We start from the raw sequence: 23,824 nt of genomic DNA, 5'->3' as shown, positions 1-23,824 counted from the left end.
ACTGGGCTGACATAAATATACCATATACAAAATAAAATTTTAAAAAGATGCAAGTGAAACAAAAAACTTTCAGTGGCATGACATTGCTGTCTCTATTCCTGTTCAACTTGTACACTTTAGGTGCAACTCCACGTCATGCCACCTACAGAAAGACCAATCTGCAGTGGTTTGTATTAGTAATGGACAGGAGGAGTACAGAGCACTAATGGATGATTTTTGTCAAGTGGTCTGGGAGGAATCATCTGCTTGTGAATATGAGTAAATGGACTGGGTCTTATATACCACTTTTCTACTTTACATGAGCACTCAAAGTGTTTTATACAAAGACTGGAGAGATAGTAATCGAGGAAGAGAACACCTGCATGGCCAGTCTCTGTCCTGGACAGATACTGATATTTTAAATCATGTCACATTTTAAAATATTTTTATACTGTAAATAGATCATTTGGCCAGCATCTATTTAAGATGCTTACTCATGCAATGGGAACACAGATGATGTGAAATGTGTTCTCTAATTAGCAGAAATTAAAATTATTTTAATATCATGTCTAAATCTCACCAACACACTTTGATCAGTGTATATGTGGTACAAATATTTAAGCAAACTTTCTCTCATTTCATTACTGGATTTTGTTTTAAACCACTTTTATCGCATTTTTTTCCTGTTGAAAACAAATTTTATAAAAGCAATACATTTATTTGAACATACTCCTTTATTTAATCAGTTTCTTCCAAGAACATTTCAAAACTGGCAAATATATCTAAAGGTGAATCATTATTTGTTATTGTGGGTCATTATTTTATACATTCACTTTTATGAGGTTATTCTCATAGAAGAATGAGATTCTTCAGTTCTTCAGTGTTCTTAAAAGTGTCTCTACCTGGCTGCTATGGTCTCCTATTTGGAAGTTTTTAAAGTGGTTCTTAATCATTTATTCAAATATTTACGCAAATGTGAAATAATTTATGTTTCTTTTTTAAAGAAAACTTACAGGACTGCACCGAACAGGAAGTATTTCACTACTGATTTTCCGATCACTTTGTAGAAGATGAAGGCAAACTGTATCACCAATCACAGAACGTGTTACTTGGTCCTTCTCTGACGCTCGGTAAAATCAACCAATTAAATCTAAGATTTGAAATGCATGCTTTGACCAATCGGTCGCTTGCAAACTGCGAGCAAACGGAAGGAACGACCGGAAGTTTACATTAGCAGAGAAAGCTGAATGCAGCTAACGCTTCTGTTTCTGTTTTAACAAACACAGAGGGACGATGGTTTGTGAAAAGTGTAAGTATTACGCCGTTCTCTGATCGCTTTATTTATTTCATATCTTGGACTCCAATGTCCTTTTTCCTGTTAAGAGAAGCTCGCTGATTCGCAGCTGGCTGACGTTATGTGATGCTAACTGTTATTATTATCCTCGACGTTGTTTTGGTTCAGGAACACACACTTTCCCTTTCTTAGACTTAATTCCTTTAAACCAAGTCCGTCATTTTCGTTACATCTGCTGCGTTTCTTGCTGTTTCCAGGCGAGAAGAAGCTCGGTAAGGTCATCACTCCTGACACTTGGAAAGATGGAGCCCGGAATACAACAGGTGAGCAGACGACAACGAATTCATGAAAATCTGGATGTTTGAATTTAAAGGGCTCATGTCAACAGTGTGCTAGGGCTGCCCAGTGTACTCGCATCCATATTTTATGTTTATAGCATTTCTCTCAGCCAGAAAGATCACATTTAAAACATAAATAATAATAAAATAGGGAAAAGACTAACCTTTTAAAACAAAACCTGGATAAGACTTCCGTTAGTCTGGTTTTTCTGAATTTACTTTTCTAGGAAGTAGTGACATAAAGTACCTGCAGATCAAACCACAAACCTCCAAACAATGCTAAACAAGCAAAGCATTTAATTACAGTATTAATGTAATTTACAATATTAAAGTGAGCAGAATAATATAAAAATAAGCAAATAGATCTCAGGGTCTCCAAGGCCAAAACAACAAACAAAACTGGAACTGAAGCAGCAACCTTTTGCTTGCCCGCTCTAACTAAAAAAAAGAAAAGAAACACTAGGCTATACATTGAAACAAAAATACAATGCTTAAGCTCCCTCACAGGCCACAAAACGGGAGAAAACTTGTAGAAATAAACTGGCGGAGAACCCCTAGGAGCTTTCACTAACAGGCAAGTTTAACCAAACACAACAGAACAGAGCAGGACAGATCCCATGTTTGCCACAATTCACCTCCCAAGATCACATTAAGTAACCCTAAACAACCGTGCATTGCTGAGCCCAGTGGCCAAATAGCAAGAATAACTTGCTGTTGGAGCTAGATACATGCTTTTTCACAAACAAGCCAAATGCTGTTAAGCTGTGGCAGTCAGGTGTGGGAGACCGGGAACACAGAGAGGGGGAGAGGCTTTTAAAGATCAATATCTACTATGGTGTAACTTTGTGAGCTTTAAAGGTGCTCATTATACTCAGAATTTTCAAAATTTAACAAAAATCTTTACCACTAGATGACACTCTTATCATTAAATGTTAAAGTAAGTCCTGCTGTAGCGAGAAGCAATCAAATACAGGATTTGGCCTGAGATTAGGGTGGCGGAGTGGTAAACACTGTCACTGTACTGCAAGAAGGTTCTGGCTTCAAACTTTGTCTGGGGCCTTTCAGTGGAATTTATGTGCTCCACCGAAAGACCTCACAACTGATTTATAAACGGTGTTGGATGCGCTGTCTCTCTTACTCTGTGACAGCAGAATAAGTGGTTAGGAAAACACTGATAGATGGCCTGAGATCTGCCAGCTGTGAAGACCAATTGTATTATTATTGTAAGGTGACCTCTACTAAGCCTAAGCATTGAGGACTTTTTCAAAAGATGAAAGCTACCACTTGTAATAAAAAGCTGCTACTCAAGCTATCTCTCACTGATGTGGCAAGATCAGCTATCTAAACCTATTTATTTACTCTGTACACAGGACTCTATGCAGTCCTGTGAAAAACTAAGTACACCCTTGCTGCTTCCTTTGGAAATAAGAGCGTAAATAGCAGCCAGAGGTTGATAATCAAATGCAAGTGTGAGCGCCTCTATAAAATTTGAAGTTTTGGCAGTTTGCTAGTCTGGAGCATTCAGGTGTGTGTTAACACAGTGGCAGCGAGGAAAGACATCAGCAGTGATCTTAGAGAAGCTACTGCGGCTCGACAATTAGAAAAAGACTGAACAAGTGTGGCTTATTTGGAAGAGTTGCCAGGAGAAAGCCTCTTCTCTCTAAAAAGAACATGGCAGCACAGTTTAGGTTTGCATCTGTTACATCTGAACAAACCACAAGACTTCAATGTCCTTTGGACAGTCGAGATCAGAGTGGAGATGTTTGGCCATAATGCACAGTACTATGTTTGGAGAAAACCAAACACAACATATCAGCACAAACACTTCATATCAGCTCTCAAGCACAGTGGTGAAGGGGTGAAGAGGTGGGCTTGTTTTGCAGTCGCAGGACCTGGTCACCTTGCAGTCATTCAGTTGAACATGAACTTCTCTGTATAAAGTGAGCTGTAAGGACAGTGAGCCCAAGTATAGCAGCAAATCTCCAGATCAATGTCTGAAAAAAAAGAAAAGAATCAAGGTGTTGCAACGACCCAGTCAAAGTCCAGACTTTGACCTAATGGAAATGTTGTAGCAGGACATGAAAGAGCTGTGCATAAACAAATGCAGGCAAACTTCAATGACCTGAGGCAACATTTTGTGTGACTGATAGTCATACAGAAAACAATTACTTCAAGTTATTGTGCTAAAGGTGGTTCTACAAGCTACTGAATCATGAATCATTGAGAGTGTACTCAGTTTTTCACACTGCCTCTGCATTTTGGCTTAGTTTTTGTTAAATAAACAATGACAGGGTGTAATATGTGTTGTTGTTGTTCATCTCAGTTTGTATTTGAATAATGTTGGAACCTGCTCTTTTCATTATGCCCTCATATGCAAAAGCTTAGAACTGACAGAGGGTGTACTTTCTTTTTCACAAGTGTAGGCTGAGTGGTGATACAGGATTTAGGGGTCTGCACAGAAGCTAAGCGATACTACGGTGAATGGCATCAGGCATATTTAACCCTTGGCAGCTGGGACTTTGTAATACTGATACATTTTCATGCTTTCAAACTAAGTGAAAAGAACTACAGCTAATTTTCGAGTTATAATGCAATGTTACTTTGATGATTATGTTTGATTGGATTCTTTCTGCTTTTTTCCATCAGAGAGTGGTGGGCGCAAACTAAATGAGAACAAGTTCTTGACTTCTAAGAAGGCCAGGTGAGGGTCTCTGTTTTCATATACAAGAATTCACACAAAACGTGTTTTTAACCTTCTTTTTCTTAAAGATGAAAATCAGCATTTAGCATGCTTATTCATTATGGACATGCTGCTAACATGGCTTAACAACTTTACTGTATCTGTAGTTATGTATCTATAATTCTTTTCCATCACAGGTTTGACCCTTACAGCAAGTCCGGCTTTGCTATCTGCAGGATCTGCAAGAGCTCAGTTCATCAGGCTGGATCACACTACTGCCAGGGATGTGCATACAAGAAAGGTACCAAGTCGCACTGCATTGCATATCATGCAGAAATTCTGCTGTGGGTCCAAAAATTTTCATTGTCCGGATACATTTATTACTTCCAGCAAGTCCTCATAAAACTGTATTCTGTACACAAGATATGCAGATTGTCTTTGTAAGCATTATGCTTGTAGTGCTGCAGTCTTTTCCACACGCCTGTGTGCTCGTTTTGTGCTGCAGGTCTCTCGAAAACTGTCGAGCAGCTGAATCTGATTTTTAGTATCTAGCTTTGGCTTGTTTATTTCTTTAAATTAAGGCAAAGAGTTCACAATTAGGATGAGGCAACAGGCAGGACTGTGACCTAGTTGTGCCCCCTCCCCCCCCTTTTTTTAAATCTGTAGTGCACTTGAGGTATTTGACTAGATCCTTTTTGTTGTTCTTCTACTGTAGTGCTGAATTCAGCATTTTTTTTTTGCACTGAGGGGTCCCACATTTAATCTTTCAAGAAGGTTAGTTAATGTGTTTGAAGGTAGCCTGACTGCAAGGGCTACCTGCAGTATAGTGATATAATACTCAAAAGTTATATCTCAATGTCCCTTAAGGGGCCTATGTGGCTACAGGTCATCAGGCCAGATAAAGCAGCGGTGGGTAAATACAGTAATATGTAGGTCAAAGTACAGTCCATGACAGCCTCATTTCCAGTTGGTTTGACAAATATGAATTCAACAACAGAGTTTAGAAAGATTTTTTGGAAACTTAAACATAAAAGTCATGTCAACACAGGGAAATATTCTTATAATGCCCAGGGAAGTCCCTGTTACTATTTTTGTGTGTTTTTTGAGCTTCAGTTTTGGCTGTGGGTCATTCCATATGGGTTCATCAGATGCCTCGCACCTCACCACCTCAGATTTGCCTGGGGAAAAAAAAACAGGGGAAAGATGCACTTCTTTATAGGAGTTATGCAAAATTTCAGGTCCCTAGTGTCATTAATTTTCAAGGGATGAAGGTAGGGTTGTTTTCTTATGTTTTTCTAGCACATTTTTTCGAGGGGCCATTTTCAAAGTAAAGTGGCCAGTGAGTGTACAAAGCACAATATATTCCTTAAAAACCTTAAAACAGTTCAAATCAGGTGAATGGTTTTGAACAGATATTAAAGTTTGAATATGGAGGAAAAAAGCACAATTTCACCAAACTTCAGTGTGATATTCCACACATGGTGTCATTCCAAATGAACTGTTTTAGAAAGAGCAAATTTTTGCTAATGTATTCAAAATTTGTGATGGCATTCGCTCTCATTTTCCCAATATGAATTTTTAAAATGCTCATATTGATGAACAGCAGCCAAAGATTGTTTCAGAAGCAGAGCAAGATGTTTCAATTCAATTTATGTACCCTCACAGCCCAGAAAGAAGTTTATTCTGGCTGAGAAGAGTGGAATGTGTGCTGGGTGTCATTACAATGGAGAGGAAAGCAAATTTTGGACCTAATATTAATAGAAACTTGCTCTTTTTAAAAAAGCACATTTAGATTTGGTACATGGTGTCCCTGCAGCAGTGGTTTCTACAGGCCTCCAAGTTTGGGAAATCCAGCATCCATGCATAGAGCCATAGTACCAGATACTTGCCCTTTAAAATAGAATTTTAAGACAGCCTGTCAAAAAAAATGATGCTAGAAAAACATCTAAAAACAACTTTACCTTCATCCCTTGAAATGCTTTATTTGGGAGAACTTTTTTTTTTTTTTTCCCCAGGCAAATCTGAGGTTGTTGGGTGGAATGATGAATCGAGATGGAATGATCCCTATAATAAAAGTCAAATTATCATCCTGAGAGAAAATTTGAGGTCTATCTTCCTCAGGAATTGATTAAAAAAAACTTACAGCAAGGTTAATACTTAACTTACATTCATCAGTCTGATAGAACGACCTGAAGCTGCTGCGTTTCTGCTCACAGTTCAGTTCCGCTGCTCTAACAAGGCCACAAAAAAATACTGATAAAACAATAATACTCGCTTACACTATCTTTGCATTGTTCTTTTCTCTCTTTTGTGTCCAGGAATCTGTGCAATGTGCGGAAAGAAGGTTTTGGACACCAAGAACTACAAACAGACGTCTGTGTAATAGCGTGCCGATCAGAGAGCGGCTGCACGAGTGAAAAACAGACTGAAAGAGAGATGAGTTTGTTTGCAGGAGCTATTACAGTGGCCACACACAGGCTGTCTCTAAATACACCACCTGCTATCACCTGTTTCTCCGGCCAAGGCTCTCAGATTTATTTTTGTGAATTTTAAATTTAGTGCTTTGCTTTTCAAAATGTTAATTTCTGCATGTAATATATGACGTGTTGCTTTTGTTGAGTGAAATAAAGCTTCCAGTATGAGGACATTTGACTGGGTCATTTCGTATCTGTGCCTTCAGACATAAAGAGGATAAATTTAGCCTCTGACGCACATTTGTCTCGTATGCCTGAAATAATTGGTTTATTCTGACATAATCATATTTGGAAACGGTCAGGTGTGACCCCACCCACCCCCACACTCCTAATGGCCTCAACTGCTGTCAGAAAAAGAGGTCAGAGTTCACAAGCTCCTCAGTTGATATTTAAAGGGCTTGCTCCCCCCCAGGCCTTCAACAACATTTGCACACTTTTTTTTTTTTTAAATGCGTCCTTATTAATTTATACTGTCGGTCAACAACATACAAATGGCCACAGTCTACAGATAATCTACAACAGGTAGCATTCAGATGTCGCCGGTGTAATGAGTCAGCTGTTCATGCCTGTTTAGCAGAGGAAGCTGACTTCAAATTAAACATTGAAATCAATTACTTCTTTGAAAAACTATCATTCTGCATCCTCTGTTCCCTGCTTTTATTGTGGTGCATTCAGGGAAAATGTTCTAACAAATCCATGTTACTTTAGTTAATCTTAGCAAAATGTGTATACTAATAAGATATTAGTTAAATAAGATGTTAATGTTAGTAAATCAGGCACCTGACAAATAGTGTATAGTGTGAATTACTTTTTTTTATTTTTATTCTTCTTATTTATATGTGTGTGTATATATGGTTGCAGGTACAAAATACATTTCACTGTGCATTGTACTGTGTATAACTGTGCATGTGACAAATAAACACTATCTTATCTTATCTTATCTTAAATACAAGATTTACAAAAGCAAAACTGTGTATAATAACAATAAAAACTGAACTAAAATGATCAAATGCCTTAAACTGAGTTGAAAACAAAAATCAATCATGAAATAAAATACAAACTAATTAAAAATACAAAACTATATTAACTCTGGCCCCAGTTATGCTCGCTTACATAAATTCTGTGTCACGTACTGGTGCCAGAGTGACCAGGTAATCCCACTTTATGTGAGGTTGCACAGCGTTTCTTTCCTTTGTTCTACCATTGGCTCTAGTATTCAAAGGTCAGCATATTTGAGGCTCAGAAGAAACGCGGGGTTTAAAAAGAGATGTGCCAACCTGTGGATGCATTCCTACTGTCACCCAAAGGGAATAACCAGACAAAGACACAGCTAAAGAAGAGAATATGTGAATGAGCCAGACTATCACTTAAAAATAAACTGTTGCTTGTCATCACAAACAAAAAAAACAAACAAAAAAAATGGATCAGCACGTTTGATTTGGCATACCAGGTGCTCTTCCTGACACAACTTTCACATTTAGTATCTGGGCTTGTGACCCCATGAAGCAGGCTGTTCAATCCCAGTCTCAAAACCAGAGGATCTTTCATGTGTAAGGTAAATGTGCTAACCACCGCATCATGGACCCATGTCAAATGAAAGAAGGGTCCTTTCCATGCATCTATTTTTAAAAGGTTTGTACAAACTGAAGTTGTGTTTAATGCCACTGCCAATTACACATTACAAAGAGAAGATTTCGCTCTTATTTTATTGTTTTCGGTGTCTGGAACCGTCTCATTATTACTGATCTTTTGGAGCTGTGGGCAACAAGTCCATTTGCTTTGTGCAGGATTATATTGCATGTTGACACTCAAGCAGATTATAAAAACATACCAACTTTTAGGGACTTTATCAGGATGACTCTAGGGACAGTATCAGTCAGTGGACCCAACAAGAGAAGTCCAAGAGTGCAGACCTCTGCCGAGCCAGGTCGGTGTCTGCGCATGACTGGAGGGGCAGAGCTGGACGGGCAGAGTTGGGGGTCATCTGGTTCATCCCACCTTGCTGTCTCAGAGAGATAAGTACAATCATGAAGTCACTTATGTGCACATACGACTCTAGCATACACCATGTCCACAAAGTAGAGATTATAAACAAGACTGCACAGTCGGAAACCTGTTAAATTCATATTTAAAACTGTAGTGAAAAAGGCAATCTTATCATCATTGATGAACCTATATATAGGGCCAGCTTTACAGACTACACAATACATTCAAGGACAAAAAGCCTACTTTAAACCACATCAGGAACCAGTATGATCACAGAGAAATGCAGCCATAATTACAAAATGCAAGTTTAGGTTCTTTCAGCTATAAGTTTAAGTCACACTGTGGTTGAGGCGATGGGTAATTAACTGGCACTTTTAATATTCTACAGGCGGTACTGTGTTTTTAAGAGGGTAAAAATGTTCCATAACACAATAATAAGTCATTAGTGCTCATCAGTCTAAATCCTCTGGCTGCCTTGCTCGTAAATACACTTTATTCACTTATTAATAAAAAAAAAATCTGCTCATGTGAAATGATAATTTATTTAACTTTAGCAGCTTATGACACAGCTACTTATATTTTCATTGTCTCCAGTCTACTAATTGTCATTTTATAAAATTATGAACATGCAAACACATACAGTATATGATGCAAATACTACATTTAATACTGATTAATATTCTGGCAATATTTTTTATGCCAGTGACTTTTAATTGACACACGAAAACTAAAAACAAACAAACAAACAAAAACACAGCTTTAGCTTAATAAAGGGATCAGATTATCAAACAGTGATAAAGAAACACCAGAGGTCTCCTGGACCTGAGACCAGCTCACCTGGTCACCCAGTTAAAGAAAAATAAACTGTGATGTACAGGGGTTGGACAATGAAACTGAAACACCTGGTTTTAGACCACAATAATTTATTAGTAGGGCCTCCTTTTGCGGCCAATACAGCGTCAATTCGTCTTGGGAATGACATATACAAGTCCTGCACAGTGGTCAGAGGGATTTTAAGCCATTCTTCTTGCAGGATAGTGGCCAGGTCACAATGTGATGCTGGTGGAGGAAAACGTTTCCTGACTCACTCCTCCAAAACAGCCCAAAGTGGCTCAATAATATTTAGATCTGGTGACTGTGCAGGCCATGGGAGATGTTCAACTTCACTTTCATGTTCATCAAACCAATCCTTCACCAGTCTTGCTGTGTGTATTGGTGCATTGTCATCCTGATACATGGCACTGCCTTCAGGATACAATGTTTGAACCATTGGATGCACATGGTCCTCCAGAATGGTTCAGTAGTCCTTTGCAGTGACGCGCCCATCTAGCACAAGTATTGGGCCAAGGGAATGCCATGATATGGCAGCCCAAACCATCACTGATCCACCCCCATACTTCACTCTGGGCATGCAACAGTCTGGGTGGGACGCTTCTTTGGGGCTTCTCCACACCGTAACTCTCCCGGATGTAGGGAAAACAGTAAAGGTGGACTCATCAGAGAACAATACATGTTTCACATTGTCCACAGCCCAAAATTTGCGCTCCTTGCACCATTGAAACCGACGTTTTGCATTGGCACGAGTGACCAAAGGTTTGGCTGTAGCAGCCCGGCCGTGTATATTGACCCTGTGGAGCTCCCGATGGACAGTTTTGGTGGAAACAGGAGAGTTGAGCTGCACATTTAATTCTGCCGTGATTTGGGCAGCCGTGGTTTTATGTTTTTTGGATACAATCCGGGTTAGCACCCCAACATCCCTTTCAGACAGCTTCCTCTTACGTCCACAGTTAATCCTGTTGGATGTGGTTCGTCCTTCTTGGTGGTATGCTGACATTACCCTGGATACCGTGGCTCTTGATACATCACAAAGACTTGCTGTCTTGGTCACAGATGCGCCAGCAAGACGTGCACCAACAATTTGTCCTCTTTTGAACTCTGGTATGTCACCCATAATGTTGTGTGCATTGCAATATTTTGAGCAAAACTGTGCTCTTACCCTGCTAATTGGACCTTCACACTCTGCTCTTACTGGTGCAATGTGCAATTAATGAAGATTGGCCACCAGGCTGGTCCAATTTAGCCATGAAACCTCCCACACTAAAATGACAGGTGTTTCAGTTTCATTGTCCAACCCCTGTAGGTCCTCCTGACCAGTCCTCTCTCTGTGTTAATGCAGTAGTTACTTTGCCTTGTGCGTCATTACGCAGCTTCCTCCTTTTGGAGACACACTTTGGATCCTGTGAAGCTGCAGGTATTTAATATAGACAAACATCTGGGAGCAACTGACACAACAAGGGCTCCTGTTACAGGCTGAATTCACTGGTGAGTCTGACTGTATTTCCTCTTACAGAGAGATTTCTGCTGGGATTTCAACCTTATTTTGCTTTCTCAGGTGTTTATAGACTTGCGTCTTTGATAAAAAACAAGCCTGATGTTAAGACTAAAATAGTACCAGTCTCAATATTTTCCTCTGGATTTATATGAGCAGGGTTAAGTAGTGATTGTCAAATGCTAGAAGCTTAAAGATGACAACCCTGTCACTACAGTATAAAGCAGAAGCCACACTTTCTCAAAGTGCAGAAGTGGATTAATTAGCTCCGCACACTGGGACAGTTGTAGAACATGAGTGCAAAATCTCCTCACTTGGTTTCCTTTTGTTTAGTAGTTTCTGGAGTGATCATACATTAAAGCTAGCTGTGCACTGCTGCAGTTACCTCCTTTAGTTCCACAGAAACATCTTTCATAGGCCCGTCTGCTCCAAAATGGTCCGGGAAGAAGTGTGCCCCATCCTCCTCAGTCAGCTGCTATTAGCTTAATCTTTAGCTTGAGCTTACTTTAAAAACCTACTGCTGATGTAGGTGTTTAAATCTTTCATTAACAAATCATTTGATTTAATTTTACTTCTAACTGTGAAAGAATGTCAGGAGAATCCAGCTGAGGGGGCACAGGGATCATCACAGATGAGTCTGAAGGTAAGGCTGCTGCCAAGAGATAATAAAACACGTTTATGATAAATAATATTAAAAAGAAAAAAAAACTCATCCAGATCTGGATCAAGATTGACTACAACACTTACAAAGTACAAATATAAATTTAATATAAATCCATAGATAAAATTTTGAGTATATAGCAAACAAATAGAAAAGAGGAACCAATCACATCACACCATGTTAGTGCTATCAAGCATTTGAATTTATTTTATGTGACATTCCTAACTCCCTTTCTAAGTAAATACAAGTGTAAAATTAAACTAAAGTTTAAACTTATAAAACGGTCTCCTCGCTCTTATGTGCTCTCCTTTTTAATTGCAGTAACCTTTAAGAATTGTTGAGGCTACATCTGTTAGCTGGTGCATCTCTTTCTCAGCCATAGGTTTCAATTTGTCAGGAAGGAGATACAAACAGGTGTTTGTGTGTGTGGGTGTGTGAGGACACACTTTATTATACATAGTATTATTCTTTTGTAAACCATCATTAAAAAAAAAATTAACTCATTAATTTTTTCTGTCTTTTATCAGATACATTGAAGTTGAATTTTGATTATTTTTCTTTTTCTGTCTAGGTTGGAGTGGACCAAGATGAGCCATTATTTAATGCATACAGCACAACTTCAGGATCTCAGCTATCATTTGAAACCTTAGCATTGTACCTAATTAAAAGAGACAGTTAAATATGAGGTTCAAAACAGTGGTTTTTTTGGACAAGTTTGCCCCATATAAGAAGTAATTTAATCTGACAGTGTAAGATGAGCCATCAGAGAAATGCAGATTCTAAACATTTGTGGATCTCCCTCCAAAATGACTCCAGTTTGTCATAACCTAGGGGGAGGGTCTGCGCGTGTGTGTGTCTGTATACATGTGTGTTTGTCCTGCGGGCCACAGCGGAGGTTCCGGTGTCTCCGCCTCCCTAGGGCGGAGATCACCACACCTGCTACGGATCAAGCCATCAGGCAGGGTCTTTTTAAGCTGCCAGCAGACCATCACTCTTCGCTGGATCATTGACTACTTCTCAGTTAGTACCGGCTCTCTGGTGTGACTCTCGCTTTCGTGGATGTATATTACTTACCTGCTCTTCGTGTTCGCTCCTTTTTCAGATCCCCGTGTCAGTTCCTGCTCGTCCTTTCGGAAACCCCGGCTTTTCGTCAACCCGCCGCTCCACGCCGTACCACAGCTGGCCCCTCACCACCTGGGAATTCCTTCAGCCTCTCGACCCGCTTCAGCCGCCTCCCCCCTCGCCTTCCTGGACCCCCTTGTCTTTGCACCTTTATCAATCACTGTAAATAAACTTGCACCTTGCTTTCATCAGCCACCGCTTGTGTGTCCTCTTCCTCCTCGAGTCCTGACAGAATGATCCAGCCAAAACCGGACACCGCGGACGCTGATCCGGTTCATCGGGCCCTGGCTATTCAAGAGGAAACCCTCCAGCGTCACGACCATATGCTCCGTCTGGTTTCCAGTCAGCTGGGCGCAGCCACCCAACAGCTCGCCGATCTCCGAGGTATGTTGGAATCCACCATGTCATCCGCTACGCCCCGTCACCAGGATTTATCCCCTCCGCCGACAGATCCGCCGGCTGGTTTGGCTTCCGCGACCGAGCCCGCCGTAGCGTTGGAGAAAGCCCTGCCCATCCCGGAGGTGTTCCGCGGTGAGTTAGGGAAATGTGGAGGTTTCCTCACCCAATGTTCCCTCGTTTTCCGGCAACAGAGAAATGCCTACGCTTCTGATTGTGCAAAGATTGGTTTTATGGTCAATCTGTTCCGCGGTAGAGCATTAGAGTGGGGGCACGCTGTGTTACGGGGAAACCCCGATCTGTCTTTCCCTGCGTTCTTGTCTCGATTTAAGGAGGTGTTTGATAAAGGCACCAGCCCCGAATCCGCATCCCAGAAGTTGCTCAGCCTGCGGCAGGGACAACAGAGCATGGAGGATTTCTCCGTGGATTTCCGGATCCTCGCGGAGGAGGCCGGCTGGGAGGAAAAGGCGCTCAGGGGAGTATTCCTGAACAATATTAATGATGATCTCAAGTATGAACTTGCCACTAGGGATTTGCCTCAGTCCTTGGAGGCCGTGATTTCATTGTGTATCCATGTAGATGACCGCCTGAGAGCACGACGGACTCCGAGGAACTACAACTCCCAGCATGCCCCTCGCCGGGCGGTTTCCGCGGACCGGAGGAGCCTCCTAGCGGACGACAGCTCGGCTACGGCGCCCCCTTGCGGCACGGAGGAGCAACCCATGCAACTCGGCCGCGCACGGCTGTCTCTCTCTGAGCGACGACGGAGATGGGAGGCGGGGGAGTGCATCTACTGTGGCAAAAAGGGCCACTACATCGCGTCATGCCCTGTTTGCCCAAAAGACCGCGCCCGTCAGTAATGGTGGGGATACTGGCGGGTCAAGCTAACGCATGCTCCTCCCTGCCCAGATTCACGCTTCAGACAAGGATAAATCTTCCATCAGGCAGTCACACAGTCTTGGCACTCCTCGATTCCGGAGCTGAGAAAAATCTCATGGACCGTGCCCTCGCCCAGCAGTGGGGTGTTCCATCCACAGCGCTACCCACGCCTCTCCTGGTCTCCGCTCTGGACGGCGCCAAGCTTTCTGAAATCACTCACAAGACCCAACCGCTTTCTGTGACTCTGTCGGGTAATCACTCTGAACGGCTCTCCTTTTACCTGTTTGACTCTGCACAGACGCCCATCGTCCTCGGCTTTCCCTGGTTGCAACTGCACAATCCACAGATTAACTGGGCGAATCGCAGCATCTCGGGTTGGAGTGAGCGGTGCCACCAGCGCTGCCTCAGATCCGCAACTCCCTCTCTCCCTCGGTCCACCGATTTGGGGGAGGGGACCCCACCTGACCTGTCCGGCGTCCCCTCGATCTATCACGACCTCGCTGAAGTATTCAATAAGGACCGGGCTGTTTCCCTGCCTCCCCACCGGCCTTACGACTGCGCCATCGACCTCATCCCGGGGGCGCCCTACCCCTCCAGCCGCCTCTACAGCATCTCTCCGCAGGAACGGGATGCCATGGAAAAATATATCACCGAAGCTCGGGCGTCCGGTCTGATTCGACCCTCCACCTCTCCCATGGGCGCAGGGTTTTTCTTCGTGGCCAAGAAGGACAAGACCCTCCGGCCCTGTATTGACTACCGCGGTCTGAACGAAATCACTGTGCGCAACAAATATCCTTTGCCACTTCTCACCTCTGCCTTTGAGCTCCTGCAGGGGGCAGCCATCTTCACCAAACTGGATCTCCGGAACGCTTACCATCTCGTCCGGATCCGGCAGGGAGACGAGTGGAAGACTGCCTTCAACACTCACCTCGGCCACTTCGAGTATCTTGTCATGCCCTTCGGCCTAACCAACGCGCCAGCTGTGTTCCAGGCCCTCGTAAACGACATACTCCGGGACTTCATCAATCATTTTGTGTTTGTCTATCTCGATGATATTTTGATCTTCTCATCCTCATTACAGGAGCATCAGGGACATGTGCGGCAGGTGTTGCAGCGGTTACTGGAGAATCGTCTGTTCGTGAAGGGGGAGAAGTGCGAGTTTCATGTGGAGTCCACGGCGTTCTTGGGATACATTATTGGTAAAGGGCAGATCAAGGCGGACCCCGTTAAGGTACAAGCGGTCCTGGATTGGCCCGAGCCAGCGGATCGGAAACAGCTGCAGCGGTTTCTGGGCTTCGCCAATTTCTACCGCCGCTTCATTAAAGATTACAGCTCCATCACCCATGCTCTGACCTCTCTCACCTCTCCCAAGATTCCTTTCAGATGGACCCCCGCCGCTGCAGAGGCTTTCGCGCTCCTGAAGGGTCGGTTTGCCTCCGCACCCATCCTCATCCAACCTGACCTATCCAACTCATTCGTCGTGGAGGTGGACGCGTCCGACGTGGGGGTAGGGGCAGTGTTGTCCCAACAGTCCATGGGTAGCCTCCGACCCTGCGCCTTCTTCTCTCGCCGCCTCTCCCCGGCAGAACGGAATTACGACGTAGGGGACCGGGAGCTGCTGGCCATCAAACTAGCCTTGGAGGAATGGCGGCACTGGCTGGAGGGCGCGACGCATCCCTTCTTGGTCTGGACTGATCACAAGAACCTGGCCTATCTGCGAACCGCCAGACGTTTGAAACCCCGGCAGGCCAGGTGGGCCTTGTTTTTTACCCGATTTAACTTTACTATCTCTTATAGACCTGGGTCACGGAATGTCAAGCCCGACGCTCTGTCCCGACAGTTCAGCTCCACGGACTCCTCCTCGCAGCCAGAGTTTGTCTTGCCTCCCTCTTGCGTCATTGGAGCCATCACCTGGGAGATCGAATCCGCCATTCAGGCAGCTCTACGGACTGAACCAGATCCTGGGACGGGACCCCCCAACCGCCTTTATGTTCCCTCTCGAGTGCGAAGCCGCGTACTGCAATGGGGACACGCAGCCAAATTCACGTGCCATCCCGGGGCCAATCGCACTGTGGCCTTCCTCCAGCGTTATTTCTGGTGGCCTACATTGATTAAGGATACCCGTGAGTACGTGGCAGCATGCAGCATTTGTGCACAAAATAAACCTTCTCTGTCACCTCCATCAGGTCTCCTCCGGCCCTTACCCACCCCTAAGCGACCGTGGTCTCACATAGCTCTGGACTTCGTCACAGGACTTCCTCCCTCTGAAGGAAACACCGTGGTCCTGACCATTATCGACCGGTTTTCCAAGGCCACCCACTTCGTTGCGCTACCCAAGCTCCCCTCCGCCTTGGAGACGGCCCGGCTTCTCACCACCCACGTTTTTCGGCTCCATGGGATTCCTGAAGACATCGTGTCGGATCGGGGGCCCCAGTTCACATCTCAGGTCTGGAAGGAGTTCTGTACATCTCTCGGAGCCAAGGTGAGCCTCTCCTCTGGTTATCATCCCCAGACAAATGGGCAGACGGAACGGGCCAACCAGGAGTTGGAGGCAGCATTACGATGCGTGGCGTCCACCAATCAGGCCACCTGGAGTTCCCACTTGGCGTGGGTTGAGTATGCACATAACTCTCTCTCCTCCTCCGCCACAGGGGTGTCCCCCTTCGAGGCCTCCTTGGGTTTCCAACCGCCACTCCTCCCTGCCATCGAGGAGGATCTCACCATTCCCTCCGTCCAGCATCACCTTCGCCGCTGTCGCCGGCTATGGAGGTCCACCCGCGCAGCTCTGCTTCGGACGAAGGAGCAAAACAAACGCATCGCTGATCGCCATCGGACCCCTGCGCCGGACTACCAACCAGGCCAAAAGGTATGGCTCTCCACGAAAAATGTTCCAGTCCGTGCCGAGTCTAGGAAACTGGCCCCCACCTTCCTGGGGCCCTTCGAGATCGACTCCATCGTTAACCCTGTGTCTGTCCGCCTCAAACTCCCTCGTACCATGCGCATCCATAACGTCTTCCATGTCTCCCAACTTAAGCCTGTTGCCACCAGTCCTTTGTGCCCTCCAGCTGCCTCACCTCCTCCTGCCCGTTTTCTCGATGGCCAGCGGATCTACACCGTCCGTCGCATTATGGACGCCCGCCGTCGGGGGCGGGGTTATCAGTTCTTGGTGGACTGGGAGGGCTACGGTCCCGAAGAGCGATCCTGGGTGTCCCGAGCTAACATTCTGGATGCGGCCATGGTGCGGGAGTTCCGGCGGCGCCATCCCGAGAAGTTTCGGTCGCCAGGAGGCTCCCGTTGAGGAGGGGGTACTGTCATAACCTAGGGGGAGGGTCTGCGTGTGTGTGTGTCTGTATACATGTGTGTTTGTCCTGCGGGCCACAGCGGAGGTTCCGGTGTCTCCGCCTCCCTAGGGCGGAGATCACCACACCTGCTACGGATCAAGCCATCAGGCAGGGTCTTTTTAAGCTGCCAGCAGACCATCACTCTTCGCTGGATCATTGACTACTTCTCAGTTAGTACCGGCTCTCTGGTGTGACTCTCGCTTTCGTGGATGTATATTACTTACCTGCTCTTCGTGTTCGCTCCTTTTTCAGATCCCCGTGTCAGTTCCTGCTCGTCCTTTCGGAAACCCCGGCTTTTCGTCAACCCGCCGCTCCACGCCGTACCACAGCTGGCCCCTCACCACCTGGGAATTCCTTCAGCCTCTCGACCCGCTTCAGCCGCCTCCCCCCTCGCCTTCCTGGACCCCCTTGTCTTTGCACCTTTATCAATCACTGTAAATAAACTTGCACCTTGCTTTCATCAGCCACCGCTTGTGTGTCCTCTTCCTCCTCGAGTCCTGACACAGTTTTGGACATTTCCAAAGCAAATATAACAATTAGCTACTGATGATCCACATAGCCTTTAACAATTTCACTACATATTGATATTTTTTTGGGCAGGAGTATTAAAAAAAACTTTATAACATTTCTCTACCCAGTATGTGAAAGAGTAGTTTTCCTTGTGCCCTGCAAATATTTGTCCATTCTCCAGCAGATGTAACTATTTTGGCTTCACTTTCCCATTTGTCTTTAATATGTTGGATTCTTGGAAGCCCTTGCAAATTGTGGATATTATTTCATATTTAATGTTATATATTTCCCATAGTGTGACATGTATAAAATCATTCAAATTCAGTAGTCGTCTTTGAGCTTTTATTTCTTTTTGACATTACCAAAACGTCAGACCGGAAACTTTCATAATGTTGCTTTTGACGATCCAGAATGTGTCACAGTGGCCCCTGATCAAAACAAACATGTACTCATTACATCTATCAGCTCTACACATTTGAATTGCAGCTATAATAATTGGATTTGTACCTTAAAATGTCTTATAATGCAAAGACTTTATAAATGTATTTATAAATGACACAGGTTTTGTTAAATTAGTAAAACCAGTGGATTCTAAATGCAATAACTTTGCAAAAGCACCAGTGAATTTCCCATCAGGAAAAAAAAATTAAGAACTGTCACATTACAATATTGCACTGAAGGTTTATACTTTATAATAACAATATATTGCCATTTAAGACTGTAAAATATCCTCTAAAGGCACCATGAATATAAGTCTGTTGCACAGTGATCTCGACAACAGACCATCAGCTGCAGTCCTGAAATCTTTCTGGCTTCAGTGTATTGAGGTTAGTTCAAGAGGTGAAAGTCCTGCACCTGCAGTAGTCAGATGCAGATCTGTTACTTTAGACCCTTTTGTGTGCAACTGTGTACAGTGGCTTGGGAGTGAATGGTATCTGATAGCTGTTAGGCACGCTGTGAAAGATAAAGAAACTCCTCCCGAGTTTTGGGGTCCTCGAGGTAAACTCCCAGCATGGTGCTCGTCACCGTGCGGCTGTTCATCTTCTGGACGCCACGCATCACCATACACATGTGCCTGCAAAACACATGCACATCAGAAGTGAGTTTATCAAACCTCTGCAGCCTGTTGCTCAGCTCTGCTTAAGGCCAGCAGCTGGAGGAAGTATTCGCTGTCATATAATGCTAGATAGACTTTTAAACAGTCTGTTGCGGGTTTGACGATGTCTCAGATGTAAATGCTAAACTGGTGGAGTGTTATTTTAAAGTCGGATTATGTAACAGCAGCCTTTTGGGCCACAAGTCACAATAACACAGAAATTTCAACTAGTGTTTTATCGCTTGTTAACTGTGCTTATCTTTGTGCAGTATGACAACAGCTTTAAACCATACAGATAATAATGATGAGGGTAGCTTATGTGTGTGTTTGCACTTACGCTGCTTCAATAACCACAGCTACGCCTTTTGGCTGCAGAGCCTCGGATATTCCGATGGCAATCTGCTTGGTCAGGCGCTCTTGAACTGAAAGAAGCAAAGAAATTCAGCATTATGTACACTAGATGATGAACGATTTCATGCTGTTACTGCATGCACAAATTTATTGGTTGGTTACCTTGAAGCCTACGGCTGAAGATCTCCACAATCCTGCAGAAATCAGAACACAAGCAAAGCCAAGGGGGCACATTAATAATGATTAATCTTTTGATAAACACAGACTGCCATCAGTCCCTGACCGCTGGCCTCTACTCTGGCCACCAGACCATATATCTCACAATCTGTGAATCATTCACTCTGCGAAATTCTGTGAATTTGTCGTGCTCGATTCAATATTAGTGAGACTGTCTCGAGTTTGTCTGCTGCTACTCTAATTCTGCATTTCTACATTTAGATTAAGTGGGGATGTTTTAGGACAGGAGAAAAGGGAGACAGACAGAGAGACTGTGATGATAATTGGGGATTCCCACAGGTCCAAAGGGATTTTCTCATGGCTCGAGAGCGGCTAGAGTTTATACTTGTGTCTGATGAGGGGCCTAAATGATGGCCAGTGGGCCCAGACTCTAAGCCTCCAGGTCAATGCACTGAAATAACAGAAGAACGCAGTCTGCCGGCACTAACACCAGAAACATACAGTCACAGTGGCATCTGCAGGGTACTGTGCGTGTGTGTGTGTGTGTGTGTGCACAGCAGGTGCATGTGTACTCTGTTACCTTGCCAGCTTGCTCAGTCCCACCACTTTTTTGTTAGGAATATACCCAATGTGAACCTGGAGAGGGACAACAGCTCATTAGAACACATAGTCAGAGAAAAACAGAAGGTCAATATTAGCAGTTAAATACACAGAACAATGGCTGATGGGACAGAAAGCTTTGGGGCCATTTCACCAGAAACACTCAAACCACAACACACACACACACACACACACACACCTACCTTGCCAAAAAAGGGCACCATGTGGTGTTCGCACAGTGAAAACATGTCTATGTCTTTCACAATCACCATCTCATCGTGGTCTTCATCAAATATGGCATTATTTAAGATGTCTGGCAATACAACAAACACATGCACTCAAATTATCTTTAACATTAATTATGAACATTAATAAATGTGGGCACTTCAACTAATGAAACAATCACCAGAGATTTTTAAATAGCCTGGAATAATAATAATGTTCACACCTAATATACAGTTTGTCAATTGATCTTTTAAGTTTGTGGTCTATAAGGACTTAAAATATCTTGACTTGACCAAGTAAGTGCCCAAAAGTAAAAAAGATATTCACATATTTACATCTGAGAAGCTGAAGCCTACTTACAAAAATTAACAGGGATATTTAATTGACTTTTGGAGTTGTTGCTGTTATCTTGCACTGGTTTCCTTTTTTCTGTCTTCTAGCAGTGCATTTTTACTCCCTCCTGCTCTCTCAACTTCTTCCCAGGTAACTCACCATCGACGGTCTCATGGTAGCCCTTAGTGAGGAACTGGATAGCTTTGGCGGCGCGCAGCGGGGTGCGGAGCAATCCCTCCCGGTCAGTGTCCTCCCCGAGATGCCTGAGGATGTCGGTGTAGGCGGCCTCCAGCGCCGGTAAGCGGGACTCGTCCTCGGACTCTTTGCGGGATATCTCGTGCTGGCGGTGGACGGTGGGCATCTTGCTGTCTATGACACGGTCGCTGAAGCTGTTGTTGCAGTGGAACTCATCCGCGATGTCGCTGGCCTTTGTGCTCATGGCGAAGTGCGTTTTGACTCTGGAAGAGGAGAAAGAGGAAAGCAAGAAGAGACGAGTTTTTTTAAGTTCCGTTACCCTGCGGGTATGAATGACTGATCCCGGGTCCCGGTGCTCAACCTGTTTATAGAGCCTCCAGGATGCGCATCAGGTTCTCATTCGTCAGAGTCTTGCATACGTCAAAAAAAAAAAAAAAAACATCGTCAGAGGGGTTAAACTTTGAACACCCCGGCCCCCTAAACCAAACCAGTTTGAGCATCTTACATCACTTGAGACCTTTTTAAAGATCTTTTTGTCTTAATCATCCCCATTAATTTGTTCCAATTATGTTATGAAATGCTTAGAAAGCTCATGAGGCTCACGGCTTCACATGATTTTTTTCTTTTTTTTTTTTGGCAAGTTAGGCCTATTAGGATTCTTAAATTGAAATTATTTGGAAATCATATCGACAGTTATGTCAAAAACAGTACATGAATGCACAATATGGGGTATAGGAGAAAGATCCAAGGGTTTGCAACACTTTTCACATTTTTCACACACAGACCGCTGGGACTACACTAACTGGATTTTCATAGGCTGTATTAAATCTCCATCCATCCATCCATCCATCCATCCATCCATCCATCCATCCATCCATCCATCCATCCACTTTCTTCCACTTATCCAGCCTAAGCAGAGAAACCCAGACCTCTTTCTCCCCAGCCACCTTCTCCAGCTCATCCAGGGAGACACTGAGGCATTCCTAGGCCAGCCTATAGGTATAATCTCTCCAGCATGTCCTGGGTCTGCACCAGGCCTATTTCCCAGTAGGACATGCCTGGAACACCTCACTCTTGGCTGAGGACCATGGCCTCATATTTGGAGGTGCTAATTCTCATACCTGCTGCTTCACACTCGGCTGCAAACCACTCCAGTGTGAGCTGGCGGCCACCACCTGATGAAGCCAACAAGACCAGGATGGCAGGCAGACATGAGATTCTGAGGCCACCAAGGTGGAAGCCTTCCACCACTTGGCTACGCCTAGAAATTTTGTCCATAAAAGTTATGAACAAAATTTAGAGAGTACATTTAATCAGCATCATGACCTTAAATACATACATGTCTGCTACCCTTGATGTTATTCAGCACTGATCACACATATCACAGCATGCTCTGCACCAGTCCCACATATGCCGCCTTTCCACTAGTGCCTACACTCGATTCAACTCGGCACGGTTTGTAGGCTTTTCCATTAGGTCCCGGTACCAGGTACTTTTTTAGTACCCACTCAGGCAGGGTTCCAAGTGATCCGAGGCAATCCGAAAATGTGAAGCAGAAGAACAGCATGACGCTGATTGGCCAGGTAGTGTCGTCACTAGCTGAGTCATGAGAACGGAACCAACCAGAACCAACCACACCATTTTAAAACCCGACAGCAAGAAAATGGAGGCACGCAAACCAACAACACCGTGGTCCAATGAGGAGGTGCAGACATTTCTGTGCTTGGTGGCAGATAAGAGAATCCAGAGTGAGCTAGACGGAGTGACGAGAAATGAGAAAGTTTATCATCAGGTTTCCGAGCTAATGGCTGCTCACAGGTACCATTGCACAACACAGCAGTGTAGACAAAAGCTAACACACTTTGAATCGCATACAACTCTAAATGTTATTAGGATTTTACAAGTAAGCAAAATTACCAGTTTATCAAATGTCACTTGCTGAGGAGTTACCTTTGAAAAATTCACTTATCTTCTGGTCCTGTCCAGCCTTTCTTACATCTTTGTCCATCCCTGAGAGTGTTACAGATTAACTTTTTTTTCTCTCCCTAAGAAATACAGCAATTTAGTTACCAAGACACAATGCGTTACAAACAGCACAGAAAAAAAAAAAAAGTTGTTTGCTGGTATCTGTGTGCTGTTTGAAAAGATTAATTTGAAATTACCTGCCACTTTAAAAAGTTAATCAATTTATGCTAGCTGCTCTTCTGTAAGGCTAGACGTCGAAGCACCACAAATGCAACTTTGACATCTGCACCATGAATGAATCACAGGGGTGAAAAGGAAAAAAGGATGTGTTGAAGCTGTTAGCAGGTCATAGGATATCATTATTTTCTTATTATCTCCATGTCGTCAGCTGGAAGCAATGCCAGGCTGCAGCAGCTGAAAAATTAACTCTCTTTTTACAGAATTATGTATAATCTGCCCATCAAATTAATTACTCATTTACTGAAGTTGCAGGAGCGAGATACCCCTTACTCCCGCAGTATCCTCCACATGATACCTCGAGGTACATGGTCAGATGCCTTATCCAAGTCCACAAAGCACATGTAGACTGGATGGGCAAACACACACACACACACACACACACACACACACACACACACACACACACACACACACACACACACACACACACACACACTTGAATATCCTTGAGAGGATAAAGCAAATAAGCTAGTAATCATTTGAGTTCCTCGAGCCGCATTGCGCTTGGCCTGCCAGTACCTATCAGCTGTGGTGACACCTAAAGGGCAGTCCCACAGGCTAACCAAGCCCGATAGGACTCCTTTTTCAGCTTGATGGCTCCCTTTACCTCTGGTGTCCACCATCTGGTTCGAGGATTACCATCACAACAGGCA

At 44.1% G+C, this 23,824-nt stretch overlaps 2 protein-coding genes and 1 long non-coding RNA gene across 3 annotated transcripts; 2 read left to right on the top strand and 1 right to left on the bottom strand.

The window, feature by feature from the left end:
* Positions 1–1,129: 1,129 nt before the first annotated feature.
* cript (cysteine-rich PDZ-binding protein) lies at positions 1,130–6,936 on the top strand. The gene is made up of 5 exons (XM_030755089.1): positions 1,130–1,288; positions 1,531–1,596; positions 4,258–4,312; positions 4,489–4,592; positions 6,610–6,936. The coding sequence occupies exons 1-5, from the start codon at positions 1,273–1,275 to the stop codon at positions 6,672–6,674; spliced, it is 306 nt and encodes a 101-aa protein (XP_030610949.1). The 5' UTR covers positions 1,130–1,272; the 3' UTR covers positions 6,675–6,936.
* Positions 6,937–10,885: 3,949 nt separating this feature from the next.
* On the top strand, positions 10,886–12,387 carry LOC115797794 (uncharacterized). Its single transcript, XR_004021452.1, has 3 exons — positions 10,886–11,073; positions 11,668–11,723; positions 12,313–12,387. It is a non-coding gene; the product is annotated as an uncharacterized LOC115797794 (long non-coding RNA).
* Positions 12,388–18,300: 5,913 nt separating this feature from the next.
* Positions 18,301–21,210, bottom strand: gch2 (GTP cyclohydrolase 2). Its single transcript, XM_030755548.1, has 6 exons — positions 20,931–21,210; positions 20,417–20,526; positions 20,194–20,249; positions 19,599–19,630; positions 19,423–19,507; positions 18,301–19,064 (listed from the first exon to the last, which is right to left on the bottom strand). Exons 1-6 carry the CDS (start codon positions 21,208–21,210, stop codon positions 18,935–18,937), a joined length of 693 nt encoding a protein of 230 aa, XP_030611408.1. The 3' UTR covers positions 18,301–18,934.
* Between the last annotated feature and the right edge of the window lie 2,614 nt (positions 21,211–23,824).

The sequence above is a fragment of the Archocentrus centrarchus genome, chromosome 19 (genome assembly GCF_007364275.1).
Source record: "Archocentrus centrarchus isolate MPI-CPG fArcCen1 chromosome 19, fArcCen1, whole genome shotgun sequence".
NCBI lineage: Eukaryota > Metazoa > Chordata > Actinopteri > Cichliformes > Cichlidae > Archocentrus > Archocentrus centrarchus.
The sequence above is the reverse complement of the archived record's forward strand: the minus strand, read 5'-3'. Positions and strand labels throughout refer to the sequence as shown.

What these genes read in the sequence shown, in the direction of transcription:
- cript (XM_030755089.1), top strand. An exon ending in TTGACTTCTAAGAAGGCCAG is followed by an intron (nt 4,313 to 4,488) that starts GTGAGGGTCTCT and finishes TTTCCATCACAG; the next exon opens with GTTTGACCCTTACAGCAAGT. An exon ending in GGGATGTGCATACAAGAAAG is followed by an intron (nt 4,593 to 6,609) that starts GTACCAAGTCGC and finishes TTTTGTGTCCAG; the next exon opens with GAATCTGTGCAATGTGCGGA.
- gch2 (XM_030755548.1), bottom strand. Translation starts at nt 21,210, where the DNA reads ATGAGCACAAAGGCCAGCGACATCGCGGATGAGTTCCACTGCAACAAC. An exon ending in GGACTGAGCAAGCTGGCAAG is followed by an intron (nt 19,631 to 20,193) that starts GTAACAGAGTAC and finishes TGATTTCTGCAG; the next exon opens with GATTGTGGAGATCTTCAGCC. An exon ending in GCTGTGGTTATTGAAGCAGC is followed by an intron (nt 19,065 to 19,422) that starts GTAAGTGCAAAC and finishes TGTGTTTTGCAG; the next exon opens with GCACATGTGTATGGTGATGC.